This window comes from Podarcis bocagei (assembly GCF_964188305.1).
Source record: "Podarcis bocagei genome assembly, chromosome: Z".
NCBI lineage: Eukaryota > Metazoa > Chordata > Lepidosauria > Squamata > Lacertidae > Podarcis > Podarcis bocagei.
In genome coordinates, this window is record NC_138140.1 from 4,167,948 (window position 1) to 4,190,979 (window position 23,032).

Consider the following 23,032-nt stretch of genomic DNA (forward strand, 5'->3'; position numbering starts at 1 on the left):
GTTCAGACTTAAAGATAGGGATCATTGGTTCTTGCAACCACCGATAAGAACTTTGCCACTGCTAATGTTCTAGCATTTGTCCGGTCTTCCAATAGGAACCTGACATAGTGAGCCTCTGATTTTCCCAGGAAAGGTACCAACAAGGGTAGTATCAGTTCAGCCCTGGCTTGCTCATATTTTGCACAGTGCAACAAAATATGTTTTATGGAATCGATGTCTTGAGCACACGAGCAAATTCTGTCCTGGTAGGGAACACCTCTCAACCTGCCATCCAACACTGCAGAAGGAAAGACGTTTAGTCTGGCTTTGGTGAAAAGCCTTCAATAGTTTGGTACTGTCAAGTTTGTTTTTGGGCCGTAATTCAAAGTGTTGGTTTTGACGTTCAAAGCCCTAAACAGCTTAGAACCGCAATACCTCTCTAACCACCTCTCTCTATATGAACCAACCCAGACTCTGCAGTAATCATCTGAGGCCGTTCTTTGTGTGTCTACTCCACAAGAGGTCCGGAGGGTGGCAACATGAGAAGGGGCCTTTTCTGCAGTGGCTCCGTTTTTGGGATGCTCTCCCCAGGGGGGCTCGCCTGACACCTTCTCTACATATCTTTAGGAACCAGGCAAAAACATTCCTCTTCTCTCAGGCCTCTGGCTAATTAAACAAACGGGGGGGGGGGTATTGGTTTGTTTGATTTTTGTTCTTATTGTGATACATATTTTGTGTTTTCATTTTGTATTTTTATCCTGTAAACCACCCTGTGTCTTTGGATGAGGGCCAGCATATAATTATAATCAATCAATCAATCAATCAATCAATCAATCATAATCTATAGCTCTATGTGAGGGGTGGCTTTTTTTAATGTGACCAAGGGAACATGTTGAGCGTGTCTAACTCAGGGATAGCCACCCTGTTGCCCTCCATGTGTGCTTGGACTGCAACTCCCATCATCCCAGGCCATTGGCCATAGTGACTTGGGTTGATGGGAGTTGTAGTCCAGCAATATCTGGAACACACCACATTGACACCCCTGGTCTAACTCCTGCGATTCTAATCACATGAGGTAGTGAATGCCTGGATAGGGCTTTTGTTTCACAGGATGGTGATTGTTTTGCTACTTTGAGCTCTAAGGAAAGGGGAGGGGAGGCCATAGTTCAGCGAGAGCATGCAGAGGTCCCAGGTTCAATCTTCACACAGGGCTGGGGGGAAACCCTGTCCCAAACCTTGAACTGCCACTGACAGTGAGTGTAAACATTGACAGAGGTGGACCACTCAGTGTAAAGCAGCTTCCTATGTTCCTTGGGCTTGCCAATCAGAAGGTCGGCGGTTCAAATCGCTGCAACGGGGTGAGCTCCCGTTGCTCTGTCCCAGCTCCTGCCAACCTAGCAGTTCGAAAGCATGCCAAAAAGTGCAAGTAGAAAAATAGGTACCACTCCAGTGGGAAGGTAAACGGCGTTTCCGTGTGCTGCTCTGGTTTCACCAGAAGCAGCTTAGTCATGCTGGCCACATAACCTGGAAAAAACTGTCTGTGGACAAACGCCGGCTCCCTTGGCCAGTAAAGTGAGATGAGCGTGGTAACCCCAGAATCGCCTGAGACTGGACCTAATGGTCAGCGGTACTTTTACCCTTATCTTTATGTTCCTAAGGCGTAAGGATTTTTGAGGGAAGGCTTGTGAATCATAGAATTGTAGAGTTGGAAGGACCATGAGGGTCATCTAGTCCAACCCCCTGCAATGCAGGATTTTTTTGTCCATTGTGGGGCTTGAACCCACAACCCTGAGATTAAGAGTCCCATGCTCTCTATTAATGCTAGAGTTGAATAGTATCCTGTAGTAGGACCTGGAACCCTCAGAAAATGATCCTGCAAGGTTTTTACTGCACTGGCTCTGTTCCAGCCAAGTGCCACCAACATGCTTAGGTCTGATGTAGCCAACTTGAAACTGGGCAAACTCACCACCACAATCCCTGACCAGTTCAAGGGTGATGCTTTTGGCAGCTGGAATTTCTGTGTAAGAAGCGATGAAGGCGAAGTCCTTGTCACGGGCTTCTTTGATCAGGCCTTCTTTGCTGTCTGGGAGGACAGTACCGTTAATTGGCTCCTTGGTTATTTTCTTGATGGAGTATCTTCCTGACACCTACAGGAGAAAAAGAAATGAAAGTTTAGCAAGGACCTTCTTCAGCGTGTGTTTCCATTCATGGTAGTACCCACGGTTGCCCAACAGAAGAATTATCTCCAAGCGTGTTCAGCTCAGAGTAAACTTACTGAAAGGAACGGAGCTAAGTTAGCCATGCCCCTTTTCTTCTTCTGGTTATTTATTCTTTAGCAAAATTTTGAAAACTTAACATAATCAAAATCAAATGTGTAGTCACATACAGAACTGCAGGCTGTTATCGGACTTCATGACATATTGTAAATCTCATTTAAAAAAAAAATCTTCAAGGTAAGTTTAACAGATGGGGATATTGCAATACCAAGTTCTGACAAAATAGTCATTTTGCAGTCATATAGCCGAAATCCTTATGTACGTTTCCTGAACCTTCCTGTTGCAGCTTGACTTGTGGTTCTTACAATAAAGTTGTACCAGTTCACAGTGAAAGGGTGTTTCTTTCAACTTATATACGAAGCTTTTGAGTGAGTCTTTAATTTGAGAGCAACTTGGGGAATCCCTTTGGCCGTTCCACTAACATGCCATCAGAATCCTCACTACCACTAATGTAGGCCCTCTTAGATTAAAGAAGAGCACGTCTTCATTTTCCTCTGTGAATATATTCTGTGATGATAGCTGGGGAATTGTAACGGTTTTACCTATTATGTTGTTCCTCTCCTGAAAAACAGTGTCTAAGAATTTTGTTTCTTTAGCACATGACTACCAATGTGGCTGGCGCTGTGGTCTAAACCATAGAGCCTAGGGCTTGCCGATCAGAAGGTCGGTGGTTCGAATCCCCGCGACAGGGTGAGCTCCCATTGTTCAGTCCCAGCTCCTGCCCACCTAGCAGTTCGAAAGCACGTCAAAGTGCAAGTAGATGAAGGCAAACGGCATTTCCGTGCGCTGCTCTGGTTCGCCAGAAGCGGCTTAGTCATGCTGGCCACATGACCCAGAAGCTGTATGCCTGCTCCCTTGGTCAATAAAGCGAGATGAGCGCTGCAACCCCAGAGTCATCCGTGACTGGACCTAAAGGTCAGGGGTCCCTTTACCTTTTTACCAATGCCCATTATTGTAGCATTGGCTACAATGTCCATGAGGCAACCGCCTCAGGCAGCAGGGTCCACCAGGGCAGCATCTCTCAATGTTGACCTTCCTTCCTTCCTTCCTTCCTTCCACCCTTGTTCCTGATATTGGTCTTCCTTGACCCCTTTCTTCCATGGTGGGGAGGGGAGATGCCATTTTGGGGTTTGCCTCAGGGGCTGAAAAGTGTTGGGCCAGCCCTAATCAGAGTTTGGTGTGATTGGCAGATGTTTCACCCTTGCACCACTCTGTCTGCCTCTGAATACAAGTTCCTGCAGGGAGCTTCAATAGCAGAGGCCTTCATGCCTTACTTGTGGACTCCCCATAACCCTCTCATTGGCCACTGTGAGAAGCAGAATGGTCTTCTTATATGTAAGGCAGAGGTGGAAAATCTCAGGCCCAGGAGCTGAATGTCCCCCTTCATGCCCTTTTTGTCTGGATCAACACATCTAGCTTTGCGTTTATGAATAATAGTAATCATGAAGTTCTAAGCCCATAACTTCAGCAGCCAGAGGGCATTTCTCTCCCACTCTTACCATGAATTTCACATATTCAGGCATCTGATCAATGTTCCAAAACATCCTCTCGTGGCTTTTAAGGACTAGCAGTGTGGTCAGCTCCTTAGCTGGTTTTCCATTACTGCATGTCACTTTGATGTTCAGATCCACAGCCTGTGTGCTGGAGAAGAAACCCAAGGATAAATGATAAGGGCTCATTATTGAGCAAGGTATTTCTTTTTAACAGCCCATGCAACACCTAGCAGATCCCCCTTTGGTAGACCAGACTGGAATAGCATGTTAATCACCAACATGACACCCGCCTTGCTATTCAACTTGTGTTTGTCACCTGCATCATGTAAGGCATTAACATCAGAGGCAGGCTGGCTTTGGTCTTGTCTAGTCTGCTCTGTTGTTATTTTCAACAAGACTTCTCATGGTCCCCTGGTGTGTTTTAAATTTACAAAGGCAAAGCAATACTCACGATCTCTCATGGTTCAACAGGCATAGCTAATCTGTGTTCAGTGATCCTGAATATGCACCTTTTGCTTAAGACAGGACTGTGATACAGCTTAGTCAAGGCCTCTTTGCAAAAATTTCCACAACTGATAGACACCAGAAATTGTCCATTAGTCTCCCAGTTGACCATGGATCAGAATATGAATAGGCTTTTCTTCTTCCCTACCTTTACTAATGCTACCTCGCTATTAAGCTGATCTATCAAAATTGATTAAGGCCCACCTATAAGGTTGATTGCTCTTTCTTTTTCATTAAGGTTATCAACCTTACAGTATCTATTGAGGCAGATCTTCCTATGTATCACTATGAATTCTGATCTAAAAGGCTAAGTTTCCTTCCCTTTATAATTGTTAAGGTTAATTTATCTACTTCCTAATGTTGCAAAGTTAGGGAACCTCAGGCTTGGGCTGCCAACCTTTTGATCATTATCAAGACTTATGTACTTCTATTAAGGGGGGGTGTCCTTATTTTTTCTACTGAGTTGAATATAATATTCCCCATATCTATCGGCTTATCTGTTCCCTCCAATTTTTCAAGTCTGTGCCTCCTTGCCAAGATATATTAACACCAGTATTCCCTCTTTACAGTTTCTTTCTTTTTGGGGAGCGCCAGGAAGCACCAACTGTTTATTGTGGTAAGTCTCTTAAATGGCTATACATTGTGGACCTGTACTATCAACTCAAGCCTTCTTCCTTACCCATTTTTGCAGCCTGATCATTGCCAAAAATATCATAAGCTACACAAGAATATTGCAGGACAAAACTGGTGGAAATGTGAACATTATTATTTGCATAATTTACTCGCAAGTCAGAAGTTAGATCCATGCAACCAAATTACCCAGAGTCTGGAGGACTCTGCTGGAGCCACATGATGTGGGCCTCTTTTCCAGGGTGTACAGTGGAATCCAGACAGCTCTTGGTATTGTCAGAGTCAAACTCAGCCTCTAGGTATGGCTCAGCATCAAAATAGCTCTCAGGTACACATTTCTCAGATGAGCTGGGCTCTGAAGGAGACAAAAGAACAACTGTGGAAAACTTGCTCAGGCAGAAAGAGCAGGAGATGGCTGATGCTCAATAAGAGAAAAACACATGCAATGATATGACTGTTTATGTATCATCAAAAAATAGGAAATCATTCACTAAGAAAAAGAGGATACAGGTCTGCATAAAATTTGGATGTGCTGATTTAAATGCACTGATGGAATTTTAGAAAAATGACTATAAGAAGAAGCACAATACATCTCACCCTGGTGGGAAAGACTGATCAGGTGACTAGTGTGCCTACTGACTTTTCTGTTCAGGTGTTCACTCTGGATAGGCAACTTCAGGACCACTCCTGCTTTCCCTTGGTCAGTGCTTCAAAGAGAAGAGCCCTTCAAATACAGGGCTGTCTTCTGATAGATTGTGATTTGCAAAGTGGACGTAAAGCCACCCATATATGGCCCATTTTTCATTCATTCAGTGTTTTTAGTCAAATCCAAATTCATGCAGATCTAATCAATTAATACATCAGTTGAACTCAATTTAATTCATTAGTAAAAGGTAAAGGTAAAGGGACCCCTGACCATTACCGTATTTTGCGCCCCATAAGACGCTCCGGCCCATAAGACGCACCTAGTTTTTTGGGGGGGAAATAAAGGGAAAAAATTATTTCCCCCCCAGGCGCGGGGCTGGGGCAGCCCGAGCTTCCCCCGACCCCAGCCCGCAAACAGGCAGCTCTCTGCAAGCCGTGGGAGCCCAGCGGTGGTTCCCGCTGCTTGCGGAGAGATCCGCGAAGCCTGCCCGCGCTGGGATCAGCGCGCGCAGGCTTCGGGATGCCTGCAACTCTCCCCAAGCAGCGGGACCGTTCCCGCTGCTTGCGGAGAGATCCGCGAAGCCTGCAGGCGCTGGGATCAGCGCGGGCAGGCTTCGGGATGCCTGCAACTCTCCCCAAGCAGCGGGAACGTTCCCGCTGCTTGCGGAGAGATCCGCGAAGCCTGCAGGCGCTGGGATCAGCGCGGGCAGGCTTCGGGATGCCTGCAACTCTCCCCAAGCAGCGGGAACGTTCCCGCTGCTTGCGGAGAGATCCGCGAAGCCTGCAGGTGCTGGGATCAGCACGCGCAGGCTTCGGGATGCCGGCAACTCTCCCCAAGCAGCGGGAGCATTCCCGCTGCTTGGGGAGAGGTCCGCGAAGCCTGGAGAGCGAGAGGGGTCGGTGCGCACCTACCGCTCTCGCTCTCCAGGCTTCAGCGAAAGCCTGCATTCGCCCCATAAGACGCACCCACATTTCCCCTTCATTTTTGGAGGGGGAAAAGTGCGTCTTATAGGGCGAAAAATACGGTAGGTCCAGTCGTGCACAACTCTGGGGTTGCGGCGCTCATCTCACTCTATAGGCCGAGGGAGCCGGTGTTTGTCCGCAAACAGTTTTTCTGGGTCATGTGGCCAGCTTGACCAAGCCGCTTCTGGTGAAACCAGAGCAGCGCACAGAATTGCAGTTTACCTTCCCGCTGGAACGGTACCTATTTATCTACTTGCACTTTGCCGTGCTTTCGAACTACTAGGTTGACAGGAGCTGGGACCGAATGGGAGTTGATCCCATCACGGGGATTCGAACTGCCAGCCTTCTGATTGGCCAGCCCTAGGCTCTGTGGTTTAACCCAAAGCGCCACCCGCTTCATTAGTAACTGCATGCAAATGATTTGAATCAGGTGGGGTAAGCTCCCCTTAGCAAGTCATTGTGGCTCTATAGTATTCCTCACCAACCTGGTGTCTTCCAGATGTTTTGAACTCTTATAACTCTCATCAGCCTCAGCCAGCAATTGATGGGAGTTGTAGTCCAACAACATGCGGAGGACCACAGATTGAGGAAGGGTGCTCTATAGGGAGGACTCCTGCTACACTTTGACTTAAGAAACACCATCTTAACAGAACTGACCTCTGTTGACTTGAAAGTTAATCTTCTGAGGGTCTTCCAATTCTACAAAGGTGCTGACACCCTCATATTTAGTTTTGGCCCAATTTAGGATCTCCGCATTGGAGGAAGGCAAATCGGTTTTGTTGATTTCTTTGTTGAACCCTATGACCGTGAGTTTCTTCACATCCTGGAAAAGAAATGTACAGCAGAATAAAATCAGAGTGTTCCCCGTGCTATTTTTATAGAAAAGAGATGCTGGAGCTCATCATGAACACCTCCCTCATTTTCTTATAATAGCAATGGAGACCTGAGAGGTGCTAGAACTGAGTTCCACGAAGTTCTGGCTGAAAAAGGGGCCCTAGTGTTTCCTTTTGGCAATGAGAGTTGCACTCTATAAATCCTCCATGTATTTCATGTCTGGATTCAAGCACAACATTGAGAGATAGTCCTTGGACAGCATTGGGTCTTGTAACTTTGGCCTCACTTTTCTATTTTTAAAAGGGGAGTTCCACGCAGTCAGGAGACAGGGAGCTGGATGAGGTGATATATTGTCCAGTCACTCAGAGCAGTGGACAAATCAGTCGTTTCTGGTTTCTTCTCAGTTTCTCCTTTTTTCCAGTCTTCATTTTTGCAAGCTATACCCCCTAATATAATGCATCTTAAATGTTATTTTCATGATTAAATGTATTTTTGTGCACACTTCCCATTAATAAATTCATGTTTGTACTCATTTTTGGGTTGGAAAGTTGCATCACAAAATTTGCAAAGGGTGAGTTTTGATGGGTAGGTACATGTTGGTTTGCACACTGTTTTGTGAACTATCAATTTGTTAGTTTGCATTAAAATGCAAACCAAACAAAATTTCTCCCCCATCCCTAACTGCTCCACTTACACAGGGAGGAACAGGAGTGACAGCCTATGGGTGCCTTCCTCCCAACCTCACCTGCAGCACCTACTTCGACATCATTGGATCTCCATGTGAAGACATCATGCTCAAATAAGGGTAGCAAATTTCATAATTTAACTGCACACATTTTGCAAGTGATTGTACACTTTGAACCCACGTGCATTGCAAATGAGCCCTGTTTAAATTTTCTTCACTTCCAGAAACACCAATTGTCTCTGTGTGGAGGTGTAGTATTTAAATACAGCAGGGTAGGGCAACCGTTTTCAACCTGAGTGCTACATTCCCTTCTAGACCACCTCCTTGGACATGGGAGTGGGGGGGGGCACATAAGAGCACGAGAAGATCCTGCTGGATCAGGCCAGTGGCCCATGTAGTCCAGCATTCTGTTCTTACTGTGGTCAAGCAAATGCCTGTGGGAAACCCAAAAGCAGGGTCTAAACACAAGGGCACTGTGGTTTGCAGCAACTGGGATACAGAAGCATTTCTACCACCAACTGTGGAGGCAGAGGATAGCCTTTACGTGCATGAACTTGACTAATCCTCTTTTGAAGCCATCTGGTTTAGTGGCCATCAATGCTTCTGGTGGGAGGGAGTTCCATAGTCCTTTCTTTTATCTGTCCTGAATCTTCCAACATGCCTTCCTAGTTCAGGGACATCCCTGCTTTTTTATCAGCGAAAGACTGGAGGCTGTAATGTCATTACAGTGGGTGTTTGGTCACTGCTCCATGATGATGCCTGCAACATTTATTTTATTTATTTTTATTTATTAAATTTCTATACAGCCCTTCATCTGGGGATCACAGGGCAGTTTAAAATATGAAAACACAAAAATACATAAAATAATAACCCCAAAGTCCCACAGGCCTGTGAGAAGAGGAAATCTTTTGCCTAGCACCTAAAGATATGCAATGGATGCACCAGGCGAAGCTCCCTGGGAAGAACATCCCGCAATGGGGGGCCACCACAGAAAAGGCCTGTTCTCATATTGCCACCCTCTGCATGCCTTGTGGCGGAGGCACACGAAGAAAGGCCTCAGGTGATAATCACTGGGTCTGGGTTGGTTCCAATCAGGAGAGGTGTTCTTTGAGGTACTGCAGTTCTAAGCTGATTATGAGATGGCACTTACACTTTTGGGCATCCAAGAAGGAAACAGGAAATGATTTTTGGCACACCAATAACTGTGCAGTTACTTCTGTCAGCTACAATTTTCAGAATTTATTTTTACACTTTCTATCCCCCTGTAGGTTACGGAAAAGGAATGACACAAAGGCTCTCTGTGACCCCCCAGTCACCTTCTCAGCACAGAGAGGAAAGAACAAGTCAGAGAGGTCAGGCAGAAGCTGACAGCTAATCTCCCCCCACGATCAAAGGAATTTTATAACCTATTGTTGTCTGCCTTGAAAGCTGAAAAGAGTCAGGCGTCAAACAATCAATCCTGTGAGGTTGGCCAGGCTCAAAAGGAATTCTTTGAAGGAATAGCTGCACAACCAACATTAGAAAGAGCAACATATTTGGGAATTTCCATTTTATTTTACTTTTATATCCCGTTTGTTAAGAAAGATGAAAACATGGGATGGGGTTTGCATGGCTGACTTTGCCCTCCCTTGGCTGATATTAGTATAAATCAGACTCAGAGGTATAGCACGGGGGGGGGGGGGGAGGCTGGGGGCCTGTCACCCTGAGCAGAATTTTTTGTGGGGTGCATTCCTCACAATGCCCAGCCAGCCCCCAGGACTGCCAGGGTGTCGTCAGCTGTTGCGTCCTTCTCACACCAGGGCGCACTAAAAAGCTGGTGCATTTTCAAAGGGTCCCCCCCCCAGTTGCCAGTTAATGCCAATTACTGCAGAATGTGGGGAGAGGGTTACTGGATTTAAGATAGGAAAACCGAGAAACTGATCGAAACAATATAAAAAAAATCCTTCCAGTAGCACCTTAGAGACCAACTAAGTTTGTTATTGGTATTTGAAGAAGTGTGCATGCACACGAAAGCTCATACCAATAACAAACTTAGTTGGTCTCTAAGGTGCTACTGGAAGGAATTTTTAAATTTTGTTTCGACTATGGCGGACCAACACGGCTACCTACCTGTAACCAGATTACTTACTAAGACTCCAAAAAGTGTGTTTTCTTTCTTTTCTTAAAAAGAAAAACCAACACAACTCTTCTCAATCTTTCAGACTTTTCAAAAACCAGTATTTTGGAAGGGGTGGCTCACCAGGAAGCTAGTTTGGCCTGGCTTTGGGATTTTCCAGGGCATGGTGGCTCATCCCCCCACCCAATTTGTCACAGCCTAAAGGCTCCCTTTTGCCAGCCAACAATGCAAGGAATGGAAAGAGAAAAGGTGACTAAGAGCTGCCTTGCACACCTCCATCTCCCTCCTGACCCCATACAGGGCACGGAATGGAACGTCCAAGAAGGCAGTACAGTGGCGGCGGGGGTGGGGTGGGGGTGGGGGTGGGGCCTGCCCTCCAGCTTGAACTAATGGTGCCGCACTGCATCTGATTGTGCCTCTTGCGCCACTGCCCTCCCCCATCCCGCCTCCATTGTCAGCCCTTTTTTATTATTAGACACAAATAGGAAAAGGGTTTTATTTTGCTAACAAAGCTCACAGGCTCGGCTGAGCTGGCTGGAGCCAAGCACCATCCCTGACCCTATGCCAAACAGCCAGAGGAAATGGGAGATTTTCCCCAGGTTATCTGCGTCACAGAGCCTCCCGGCAGAGAGATCCATGGGCAGAGGAAGCGGACCTGCGGGGGCCTTGCAAAGTCATGGGTTGCGACATGACAAAGGGGCACAAAATTTGGCATGGAGTGGAGAGGGAGAGGGAGAGGTTTCCCTCCCTCTCTCCTAAATACAGTACTGGAATCCTTCAAGGTCTTCCAATAATGCGAAAGTGTAGGATATCCAGGGCATGTGCAAGGTAGTGCTTTTTCACACAGTGGCGGCAGACAGATAAGTTCCTGACATTTATTCACTCCCCCAAGGTGTCTTTATGGCCACCAACTTGGACGGCTCTAAAAATAGGACTAGACAAATCCATGGAGGATAATGTGATCAAGGGTAACATTCACCCAGCCATGCCAGCATCTGGTACACTGTGTCTGATGCAGGAGCTAAGATGTAGCTGTTGTGCTTATGTCCTCCTTGGGACTTCCCACAGGGACCTGCCTGGCCACTATAGGAATGGAATACTCCACTAGATGGGCCTCTGGTCTGATCCAGCAGGGCTCTTCTTATGCTTCTGTGTGCTGAGACTGATCCTTGGTCTGTTCCAAGCATGAGGCCCATGCGCTAGTCAACCTGCATCTAGCTGTTTGGTAACTAAGTCACTAAAAAGGTGCCTGTGGTAACGGCGTTAACGGCACATCCAGGATAGCACTATGTAAGCCTGCATGGGCTTTTTGAGATGCCTGCATGCACTACTCTGCATCCCAATGGCAAGAGCAGGCTGGCACATGCTGTGCAATGGGGAACACTTTTTGTAGCCAGTGTTGAGCAGCCATCCTGATTCAGTGCCACTGACATTGCAGTCCCTTCCTGCGTGTATGCTTGCTTCCACACCCCTCTCCCAGAATACCTGAGCAGCCTGTGCAATTGTAAACCAATAATGACTCTTGCTTGCCTAGTATATGAGTGTGTATGTGTTTATATTTTATGGTACCTTGATAGGAGGTTCCTTCACCCACTCCTTTGGGTGAGCTAGGTTGGGGCTGTTGTGAATGGTGGGGTATAAATACAATCAAACAATCTGTCAGTCAATAGTCCAGTGACCCTATGGACTGATATACCAAGGAGAAAGCATCGTGCTCTAGCTCATCAATGGGGAACCAGTGGTCCGACAGATATTCTTGGATTCCCAACTCCCATCATCCCCGGCCAGCATTTTTGAAAAAGTACTTGTTACACCCACACTTAAAGGTTTCTGATGTATACTTAAAGCACCTGAAATGTAACTGCCCCCCCTGCAAAATGCAGTGTGTTTCCTAGCCCCCCGCTGCCCTGTCCTGATTAACTCATGACCAAGAATCTTGTTTGCTGAGGGTCCTCTTTCTAGTACAAATCTAGTACAAATTTGACTGGTCTTCTTCACTTTCTGTAATCCACATACCTTCCCCTTCTCTCAACTGCTAAGATAAAGAAAGACACCACCCCAGGATTAATACCCTCCCTCCATCTTCTGTAGCTTATCACTATCCTTAAAGATCTGGAATTTGGGAGATTTCTTCCAGCTGTGGAGAAGAAGACAGAAGGTCACAGACTCCTCTGGAGCCTGTTACAGCGCATGAAGCCATGTACCCTGTTATACCAGGTGGGTCAAGCTACTGGCTGCCAAGTCCCATTCAAGAAGGAGGGAAAGAGTGAAAGGACAAAGCAATGGAAGAGCATCACCTCTCACTCATTCCCTTCCAGTCTATCACCACACTTCTTGTACGTTAGGCCCAAAAACCCTTCAGGTCTCTCTCTCTGACCTCCAGGTCTCTCCCCAGGCCACACCACTCACAGGCCTTGCTTCACCCCCTCCTTTCATGCTTGAAAATGGCTCCCCACCCTGATGTACATTATACAAGGTCTGCAGGATGTGGCTCAGCCCAGGTACTCACCGTGACGAAGGCAAGGCGGTGATCCCCTGTAGTTACATTCAGAATGGTGTGCTTGTTGGAGTTCACCACAAAAACCACCTTCTGGCCTCCTTTTGCTGCTGACACATTGACGCTGAACTGGGTCAAGGGCATCTGGCAGAGAAATGGAAAAGGGGATCATCAGTCAAGTGTTTCAGGACAGGTGAAGAGATTCCTGCCCAAGTGGTAGTCTTTAAAGATATTTATTAAACCAAGTGGTAGTCTTTAGAGTTGCAGGCCCTGCCCTGTGGAACCAGCAAAGGCTCGGCAGGATCCCTCCCTTCTGCCAGAGGTTTCTTGAAAACTTCTTTTATTAGACAAGCTTGTACAACATGATTTTCTTCTTCTTTTTATCCATCAATATTTGCTGATGTTTCAGTGATGTTTTCAAGGATCATTGATTGATTTTATCCTTTTATATGTTGTGCTCTGCCTCTCTGTATAGTTATGAAAGTGTGGGGTATAAATTTGTAAAATAAACTGTTAAGATGTAGGGTAGGTTTGGAGTGGTGAGAACCTCCAAGAGATATTGGACTGGGAGAAAGAGGCAGAGTGTGATGGCAGGGAGAGCCAGTGTGGTGTAATGGCTAGAATGTTGGACTAGGACCTTTGGGAGACCAGGATTCAACTCCCCACTTGGCTAGGAAGCTCACTGGGTAACTGTGGGCCACTCAGTTTCTCACCTTAGCATATCTCACAGTAAGGATGAACATACAAAAGGAGGAATGCAAATGAAATCACCAAATAGCTTTGAGAGGCATTGCTTCTTTATTTCTGGTCATTACTGTCCCAACACCAGAAGAGACCCCCCCCCCTCTCTCCCAGTACATAGGATTGCCAGGTCAGGAGCATCCTAGACTCTGGCAATTTCAGGGCCCACACCTGAGACATGGGGGCAGCGCCAGTTGATATGGTGGGGTGGGGACCTAGAGGTGGAGGTTAGTTGGGAGAGGGGTGTGAAGGAGGGCAGACACTCCAACCCTACAAGATTGCCTATGCTATAATTTGTAGCCAGATCCTGCCAGTCGTCTTCATCTTCATCTTCTTCTCCTCACCATCACTCTTACACACCTGGAGATTCAGCCTTCCCCAAACCTGGACAGGTCTAGGCAAACCTGGAGACTTCAGGTCAGACCTGGAGGCCAGTGACCTCAGTGGCACATGTAGCCTTGGACTGATCTGCCCGGCCCACCGCTACCAAAGCAGTTCTCTCCGAAATTTGTAGGAGGCTTGTGGTTGGCGGGAGCACAGCAAAAATCAAAACAAAAAACACGACCAGAGAGAGACCCAAGTGCTCTCTCTCTCTCAACACATTCAGCTCCATAGCAGTGGCATGAGCTAATGAATAAACACGGCTCTGTGGGGGCGGCCACAGGACCCCTTGAGTCTCCGCCGTCCTGCCTTGGCAAAGGCCCGCATCTATTTTTAGCCCCCTGCCCTTTTTCAGAAGCCATTGTTTTCTCTCCCCCCCCAGTATGGCGGCAGGCTTTCTCCTGCCTGCTCGAGCCCTGGGATCTGCTTATAGAAACCGGCTTCCAGTAATTCTTTTCGGGCTGGAGCCTGACCGCCCGCCCCGGCCTACCCTCCCCTGACGCTCGGTCGGGGCTGGGAGCCAGTTGTCTGGATGCCACAGTTGTGACATCAGGGGCCGGCTGCTACGCAACCACCCTCCCACCAACCCCTTTGTAAACACAGGAGGGGGATTTTTGCTCCCATCCTATTTACTGGCAGGATAGGGTGAATATCATTTCCTCCGCATCTAGGCCTCAGCCACTTCCGGGCCTGTCCGTCCACGTCGCCAGAGGCCGGTGGCCTGTTTAATGGCCGAGAGAAGAGAATGCAGGGAAATATGATATTGCATTTATTTATCGTTGCATTTATGTCCTACATTTTTCTCTTAGGAGCGCAAAATGAGTGGCACATGTGGTTCTTCTCCCCCTCCTCATTTAATGCCCACAATCAACCCTGTAGGGGTAGTTTAGGCTGAGAAAGATGAACTTCGCGACTTAGTGGGGGATTTGAACCTTGGTCTCCAGTCTGACACTCTTAACCACTATGCCACACCGGATGAAAATGGGTGCATATGGTTTGCCTCAAGCCCCCTTCAGAAGTGACCTTCCATGCCTTCCTCCAGAATAGTAACACAAGCGGGGCCAGACACACCTCACGGGGAAAGGGTTCCACAAACAGGGAACAGCCACCAAGAAGGCCCTATCACAGGTCAGTGCCAACATGGGTGCTGCCTCTTCAGCACTGTAAATGAATGCAGTGGAAATTTCCAGGAAATCCAAAGCAGCCCATGCAGTTCTCCCTAATGCATGGACGGCAGTCACAGAGATATTTTAACATGGGAGACTTTTCTGTCTCTTAAATGGCTGCAAGTTAAAAGAAAAGTGCTGCCATCCATGAAACAGCAAGCAAACCAGCATGACAGCCCCCAGTGTGATGCTGCTGAACTTTGTATGCACCTCATGCAACCTAGAGAAATCATTTGCAAATAAAGCACAGAGGACCTCAGGTTGTCACCAACCTGTCTCCCTCTCACTGCAGTTAATATAGGGGGTAAGCATCAGACCCAGGCTTCAAACACAAAGCTTGAAGAGGAAACCAACAATCCTGTGTGCCCTTGCCTGTATCGAAGCAGATTTGTGTTTGTTTCTGTGTGATATGCAGTGAGGGAGCTCAGAGGCCCAGCTCTTCACTTTCCACAAGTGGTACTGAATGCCACACTGATGCCGACCACAAATATTGTAGCCGTCTTGTACAAAGTTTAGTTGCCACCCTAGCACTATAATAGCCCCTCAACCTCTTGTTTAGAGGCTTGGGGTGCTAATGAATCACACTTAGCAGCCCACAAGAGAGACGGTGTGCTGTAGCGGTTAGGGTGCTCGACCCAGGAGACCAGGATTCAAATCCCCTCTTGGCCACAAAGCTCGCTGAGAGGTCGATCACTCATGCTCAGGCTATCCTACCTCACAAAGTTGTTGTGAGGATAAAATTGGGGGGGGCAGAATTTTGTGTGCCACCTTGTGCTCCTTAGAGGAAAGGTAGAAAACAAATATATAAATGAATGAATGAATGAATATTAAACTGAAACAAAAAGTCCTCATAAAAATGCGAGCACTTTAGTGTGCCTTTCTCCCAATATGCATATACAACTCTTCCTGACATGTAATTTTTGCAAGCAATTTCCTCTATTAACATGTATTTCCCCAGCAGTCATTGATGTCCTCCACAGATTTGTCCAATCCTCTTTTAAAGCCATCGAAATTGGAGACCACCTCTATTTCTTGTGGGAATGAATCCCCAAATGTCACTATGCACAGTGAGAATTTTTCTTCTTTGCTTTCTGTGCTGAATCTTCCAACATTCAGCTTCATTCAAGTTCTAGTATTCTGAGCGAGGGGGGGGGGGGGGAAATGTTTCTCTATTCACTTTCTCCACATCATGCACAATATTTTGAGGGAGGAGGGAAAGCCCCCTCCTGAGAGGATTTTAACTACCATCAGGCCTCAGGCCTCATTCACACCATACATTTAAGGTGCTAGGACAGCACTTTAAACAGCCATGGTTCCCAACTCCCAAGAATTCTGAGAGCTGTAATTTAAGGGATTTGAGATGTTTTTGGAGGACACCCCCCCACCCTCATCACACGGTGACAATTTCCAGAGTAAATTAACAATTGATGCCTCTTCACAAGGAGCTTTGGGAACTGCAGCCCTGTGAGGAGAATAGGGGGTCGCCCTAACAACTCTCAGCACCTTAAAGAACTACAGCTCCCAGAGTTCTTTGGGGGAAGCTAGCACAGTTTAAAGCAAGGGTCGGCAAAGTTTTTTTGACTTGGGCCGGTTCACAGTCCCACGGTGGGCTGGAGTGTATGTGTGCACGCACACATGCGCGAACGCTATTTCCGGCGCGGAGGAGGCGTGCGCAGCTTACCATTAGCTACAGGAGAGCTGACTGAGCAGGCAACAGAGGTCCCTGAGCGGGTGGCGGGGGTCCATGGGCCGGTTAAACAACCCACATGGGCCTCTTGTGGTTGCCGACCCCTGGTTTAAAGTGGCATCCCAATGCTTTAAATGTATAGTGTGAGGCAGGGGCTGATCTCTCCTCCTGGCCTGAGCAATTGTCACCAGCTCTGCTCCTAAATTTGTTGGTGTGTTTTTTTTGGGGGGGGGGTAGAAAGCTGCTATTTATAAAGAGCAAGACAGCCAGAACCACCACTGACATAGGCTGCAACTCTAAGAACTGTAACCCAAATAACTTGTGCTCAAGCTTGCATTCCACTCTTCCCAACCACTCTCTTTTTTCCTTATTTGCCATGCCTTTTTTGCAGTTTCATTAGAACCAGATTTTGTCAGCTGCTGCAGGATGAGGTATAAATACTGTAAACAAGTAGGTCAGTAAATGTTCAGGGAGGCACTTGTCCATCCCTGCCTCCTCCTCCCCCCCCCCCACGCCCCCAGCGGTGCTGCCACCACACAGGTTGCTTTTCAGTTGAAGGTTTTAAAGTCAAAGGGAATCCTGCCTGTTTCTGGATCTGTTCATTCCAGATTTAAAAGGGGAACTGCCAGGGTTGGCCTGGGAAATCCGTGACCGCATCTGTTGTGTTTTCCGAAGCAGCTGTGGCCTGTTGGTGTGAAGGGCTCACACACACTCACAATACTTCCCTTTCCTCCTCAGAAGCTGCCTGTCTGGCAATTGCTAAAGGCCTGAGCAGCTGCAAAGAGAAATTTACAAGATTCCGGCTCTCTGAAAAATCTGTAAATTTCATTTTAACCGCCAGCGTGGCCATTAACTGGAGATGGAGTAGGAGAGCAGAAGGAAACCAGGAGGCAGAGGGTGATCTTGGGCAAGTCACTTTTTTTCAACCTAACCTACCTAAACCAGGGCATTGTGAGGATCAATGGGCAAGTGGAATAACCACACATGCCACCTTGGAAGTAGGGTGTGATATACATGTAAACAGCGAATAAATATATCTAGTGTAAAGTTTAAGAACCTTGAAATTGCCTGTCCACAACGAGCTCTTTTTTTTTTTTTAGCAAACAGAGCAGGTCAACCCAGACTTCCCTACCAGAGTGGGATGCATTTATTTCTATAAATAATATAAATGCTTTCTAAATGTGCATCCATGCATATATACAGTACAACATAGGCACATTTTATGCAAAACCGCGTACTATACTCTTTTGTCCTTTTTGTTTTTTTGGTTTTTTTGGAAGGGACTGATGCTTAAGTGGCTGTTCTGGGGGAAGCTTGTGTATAATGGTGACTAATTAGAGCTGTAACTTGATTCCAGAAAAAAGTGCAATCCTATACATGTCTACATGAAGCAAATCCCACTGAGCTTATTCCCACGTAAACTGGGATAGGGTTTCAGCCAAGTTGTATGAATTTTTAGCCAATTAATTACACCAGCAGTAAATCTGGAGGTTGCATGGACAGACAGACAGAATACAATTGCTTTTATACATTAAAATGTTTAAATTGTTTTGTATACAAAATTGTTGTTAATTGTTTTTAACATTTATGCTTTTGTTCTTAAATTGCTTCAAGATATTTTGTATGTAAATAGAATGAAACAAAGAAAAATAAAGAATTCTGATGCTGTGACCGGTTTTAAGCATGGCTTGCCATTGAAAAGTAGCACGCAAACAATTTCAATTGTGGTAATCCGTAACTCACAGGGTTGTGGTGACAGTAACACTGAAGATGGGAAAGAGAACACCTCCCTCACCTGACCTCACTGCTATTATCAAGAGGTTGAGAGACCTGGATGCAGATTAATAAAACTAACAGTGGCTAGGGAAACCCAGCCAGATGGATGGAGTACAAATAACATTATTATTATTATTATTATTATTATTATTATTATTATTATTATTATTAATTCATTTGAAGCTTACTGAGGCAGCTTACATAAAAATTGCCACCGTAGTTCATATGCACCGGTTACTTAAATCCTGGATTACTGCACTGTGCTCTATGTGGCTTCCCTCACACTCGATCTGGAAGGTGCAGTTAGTGCAGAATGTTGCGGCGCAGTTGCTGACAGGAGTGAGGCCTTGTCAGCATACAACAGCTGTGCTCAAAGGTCTGCACTGATTGCCAATTTGCTACCAGGTCAAGTTCAAAGTGCTACTATTAGTACATAAAGCCCTTAACAACTTGGAAGCAGCTTATCTGAGAGATCGCCTTACCCCAACATGTGCCCACTTGACCACTTTAATAAGCAGAATTGGCACTACTACAGGTGACACATAATCCCACATCTCTAGAAGCTGGAACTCTCCCAAGAAAGAAGGGGGCATTTGTCTGCTGTATGAGCTGCTCACCTGTGAGATGTTGTACTTCAGGTTAAGAATATGGACTTCCATGTTGGTGTCTCTACATGTGCCCACTTGACCACTTTAATAAGCAGAATTGGCACTACTACAGGTGACACATAATCCCACATCTCTAGAAGCTGGAACTCTCCCAAGAAAGAAGGGGACATTTGTCTGCTGTATGAGCTGCTCACCTGTGAGATGTTGTACTTCAGGTTAAGAATATGGACTTCCATGTTGGTGTCTCTACATGTGCCCACTTGACCACTTTAATAAGCAGAATTGGCACTACTACAGGTGACACATAATCCCACATCTCTAGAAGCTGGAACTCTCCCAAGAAAGAAGGGGACATTTGTCTGCTGTATGAGCTGCTCACCTGTGAGATGTTGTACTTCAGGTTAAGAATATGGACTTCCATGTTGGTGTCTCTGGGCCCACGGCCCACGCAACCGCTCGTAACCCTACTAGTTGTGTAGAGCATTTTGACCCGTTGGTCATTCCTGACTAGTTGAAGGGTGCAGCCTGGGTCATCCACTGGGCCTAGGAAGGGAAGAAAAAAGAATCAGGGTCAATGTAATAAAGTGATCAGAAAGAAAACTGATTCAGCTAGCATTTTAATGAGAAAAAACCTATTTCATTTTACAGTGGTACCTTGGGTTACATACGCTTCAGGTTACATATGCTTCAGGTTACAGACTCCGCTAACCCAGAAATAGTGCTGCAGGTTAAGAACTTTGCTTCAAGATAAGAACAGGAATTGGGCTCCGGTGGCGCGGCAGCAGCAGGAGGCCCCATTAGCTAAAGTGGTGCTTCAGGTGAAGAACAGTTTCAAGTTAAGAACAGACCCTGGAACGAATTAAGTACTTAACCTGAGGTACCACTGTACTTGAACCATTACATGAATGTAAACTGCTCCCTCTCAAAATTCACTTCTGCAAATTTTGCAGTTCTCCAGCACTGTACAACATATGTTTATTAGGGGAAAGAGGATATAATGCATATATGTGTGAAGATGACATAAAGAAATTGCCTTATAAAAATGGAAATAGGTTGCTAAGATGTGTTTATCAAGAGAAATTAACACAAGAATGCTGACATATTTATGAGGATTTATTTTATCGGTGTAGAAATGCAGAGACCTGAATCTAAACCAGAGAAAACAAGAAACTGAAACCTCATTAGTGTAATGTCAGAATAATCCAGTCCATGTTCGTTTTGTTCCAGTTTGCCATGGTCTAGAGCACTTCCAGTCCATGTTTTACAGCCAGCTGGAGAGCACAAGAGACTAGACCTGGGGGAAGTTTGAAGAATTTCTAATGGGCTTCCTATGTGTGTTAGTTTGCTCTCAGTGAAGTGGTTTAGTCACCATCCTTCAGATGAAGACTACATCTTACAGTCTGTCGCTTGTATTTCCATCAGTGGAAGGAATATTGATAATCATGCTCATCCTAGGCATTTAAGGTCCGAATATAGCACTGGAACAGCACAGGGAAGCAATAAAGGGTTGTAACAACTAAGTGCATTTTCATCCATCCATACAAAATGAGTTTGTCATGTGAATGTCAACAATCCCCCTTCCACAACCAGAATGCTCTTCTGGGGGGAGGATTGTGTCCCAGTGTTGGAGCATCCACCTTGCATGCAGAATGCTCCAGATTCAGCCCTAAGCATCTATCTCCAGGTAGGGTTGGGAGAGACCCTAGCCTGCTACCATGAAGAGCCGCTGCCGGTTAGTGTTCTCCAAATGGCGAATAGTGAGTGACAATGGGTGGTAGAGTCCGACAACATTTGCAGAGAAGCACATTAACTACCCCTGTTGTAAATACTGAGCTCACCTGAAGACCAATGCTTTATAATGATCTTAAACAATTGTTGGTGGATTTGCTGCTTGATGAAGGAGTATTTATTTATTTCCCAAATGCTCTGCTTATATATTGGGTAATAAAGTAAATATTACAAAGTCACCATAAGTTCATGCTGACCTGTCAGCTAAACATTGCAGCATGCCCCTAGGACTTTTCATTCCTGGGGGAAGCAAGGAATGTGGGGAAATAGCAACATCTGCCTTTCTATCTGTTATTTCTATCCAAATAATAGCAGAGAGAAATTCACCTCAGGATCTCTCTGCTCGTCTCATAGAACACTGATTTGTAGTGGGCTATATCTTTCTGCTTAAGTTTCTTTTTTTAAAATAAAAAATAGAAACTTCACCTCAATTGTCACATGAGCTGAATGAAACCTAGCATGAGAGACTTCCTGTCCCAACTCACCCCTGCTTGAAATCACATGATGCCCCAGACAAACCACTGAAACAAGCGAGGAAGTTAACTTTCTCAAGGGAGGGCCCCATTCCACTAATTCTCAGACTGGGAAGGACTGGGGGAGGACTGTGGTGGGCTGAGAGGAGGAAATTGGAAAGCTCCTATTTGAGTTAATTGAGTTATTCCTCAGAAAACAGTTCTCTGGGAGTTTATCAAGATAATGGCAACAGAAGGTCATGGCTTCTGTTCAGTAGCCAAATGTGCTGCTGGAAAAAGAACCTTTACATTTCAGTGCTTAACTAGCAACTTCAATAGCTGGATGCAGTGGCGTAGCGTGGGGGGTGCAGGGGGAGCCGGCCGCACCGGGCGCAACATCTGGGGGTTAGGGGGCGCAAATCCACGGGTTAGGGGGCGCAAATTACTTGCCTTGCCCTGGGTGCTGACAACCCATGCTACGCCACTGGCTGGATGACATAGCTCAGTTGGTAGAGCATCAGACTCTTAATCTCAGGCTCCTGGGTTCCAGTCTCACATTGGACAAAAGATTCCTGCTTTGCAGGGGGTTGGACTAGATGACTCTTATGGCCCCTTCCATCTCTAGCATTCTATGATTCTATGCAGGGTTGCTATATTTCTATTGACTTGGACAAAGCACCGCCTTTGGAAAAATTTCCCCAGACATCAATTCCACTTTTGAAATCGTGGTTATGGCAACCCTAACATAGGGTAAAGGTAAAGGGACCCCTGACCATTAGGTCCAGTGATGACCGACTCTGGGGTTGCGGCGCTCATCTCGCCGATGAGATGAGCCAAGGGAGCCGAGGGAGTCAGCGTACAGCTTCCGGGTCATGTGGCCAGCATGACTAAGCCACTTCTGGCAAACCAGAGCAGCGCATGGAAACGCCGTTTACCAGGTGACCACTCACCAGGTGACCTAGGGCCAGTCGCCAAACTGTCAGCCTAAGCTACATCACAGGGTCACTGTGAGGATGAAATGAAGAAGGGACAGGCCATGTGTTCTACCTTGAGCTGCTTAGAGGCAAGGTGTGATGTTGGCACTCCTCTGTCTCAAGGAACAATGGAGTTTACCTTCAGGGGTGAAGTCAAACCACTACATTAGCAGCACCAAAGTGACCTCTCTGGAGCCCAAGCCTGGGTAGCGCGTAGGGAGGTCCTGGGCATGCATAAATAATAAGGCTCCCAATGTGGTCCTCTGAAATTTGCATCAAGATGCCACCTCCCTCTCTTCTTTCAAATCCTTTCTTCAAACCCACAGAAGAGCCTGGCTGTTTGATCAGACCAAAGGCATCTCTAGTTCAGCTCACAGTGATCTATGAGATGCCTCTGGAAAGCCTGTCAGAGGGCACCAGCACAATGGCACTCTCACAACTGTGATGCCCATCTGCTGGGACTCAGAGGCACACCACCTCTGATATTGGTGGTGACACAGCTATCATGACTAGCAGCCACTGATAGCCTTAACATCCACAAATGTGTCATAATTCCCAAGTTGATTTGGCACAACCCTTCAGAACTCATCTCCTGCTAACAGGGGAGGGAAACAGTGGTCCTCCAGATGTTTGTTGGACTCCCATAATCATTGTTCATGCTAGTAAGGGCTGATGGGAGTTGGAGTCCAGCAATGTCTGGACAGCCACAGGTTCACCATCCCTGGTCTATGCTGACAGGTTGTGGCTCTCCATGCTTTCAGACCAGAGTCTCTGCTATCTCTACCTGAAGATGCGAGGGATTGAACCTTCTGCACGCAAAGCAGATTCTCTACCACT

General features: G+C 46.4%; 1 protein-coding gene across 3 annotated transcripts in view; it reads right to left on the minus strand.

Moving 5' to 3' along the window:
- Positions 1-23,032, minus strand: part of ENG (endoglin) — a 52,571-nt gene that overhangs the window by 16,902 nt on the left and 12,637 nt on the right. For 2 of the 3 annotated variants that reach the window (XM_081179746.1, XM_081179745.1), the window contains exons 2-7: positions 19,361-19,524; positions 12,635-12,766; positions 7,148-7,313; positions 5,072-5,237; positions 3,755-3,896; positions 1,946-2,126 (exon numbers count right to left, since the gene is read on the minus strand). In XM_081179746.1, the coding sequence (XP_081035872.1) occupies positions 1,946-2,126; positions 3,755-3,896; positions 5,072-5,237; positions 7,148-7,313; positions 12,635-12,766; positions 19,361-19,524 (951 nt within the window). Of the gene's footprint in view, positions 1-1,945; positions 2,127-3,754; positions 3,897-5,071; positions 5,238-7,147; positions 7,314-12,634; positions 12,767-18,990; positions 19,039-19,360; positions 19,525-23,032 lie in introns of those variants that run through there. The other variant, XM_081179747.1, reaches the window with a different exon arrangement.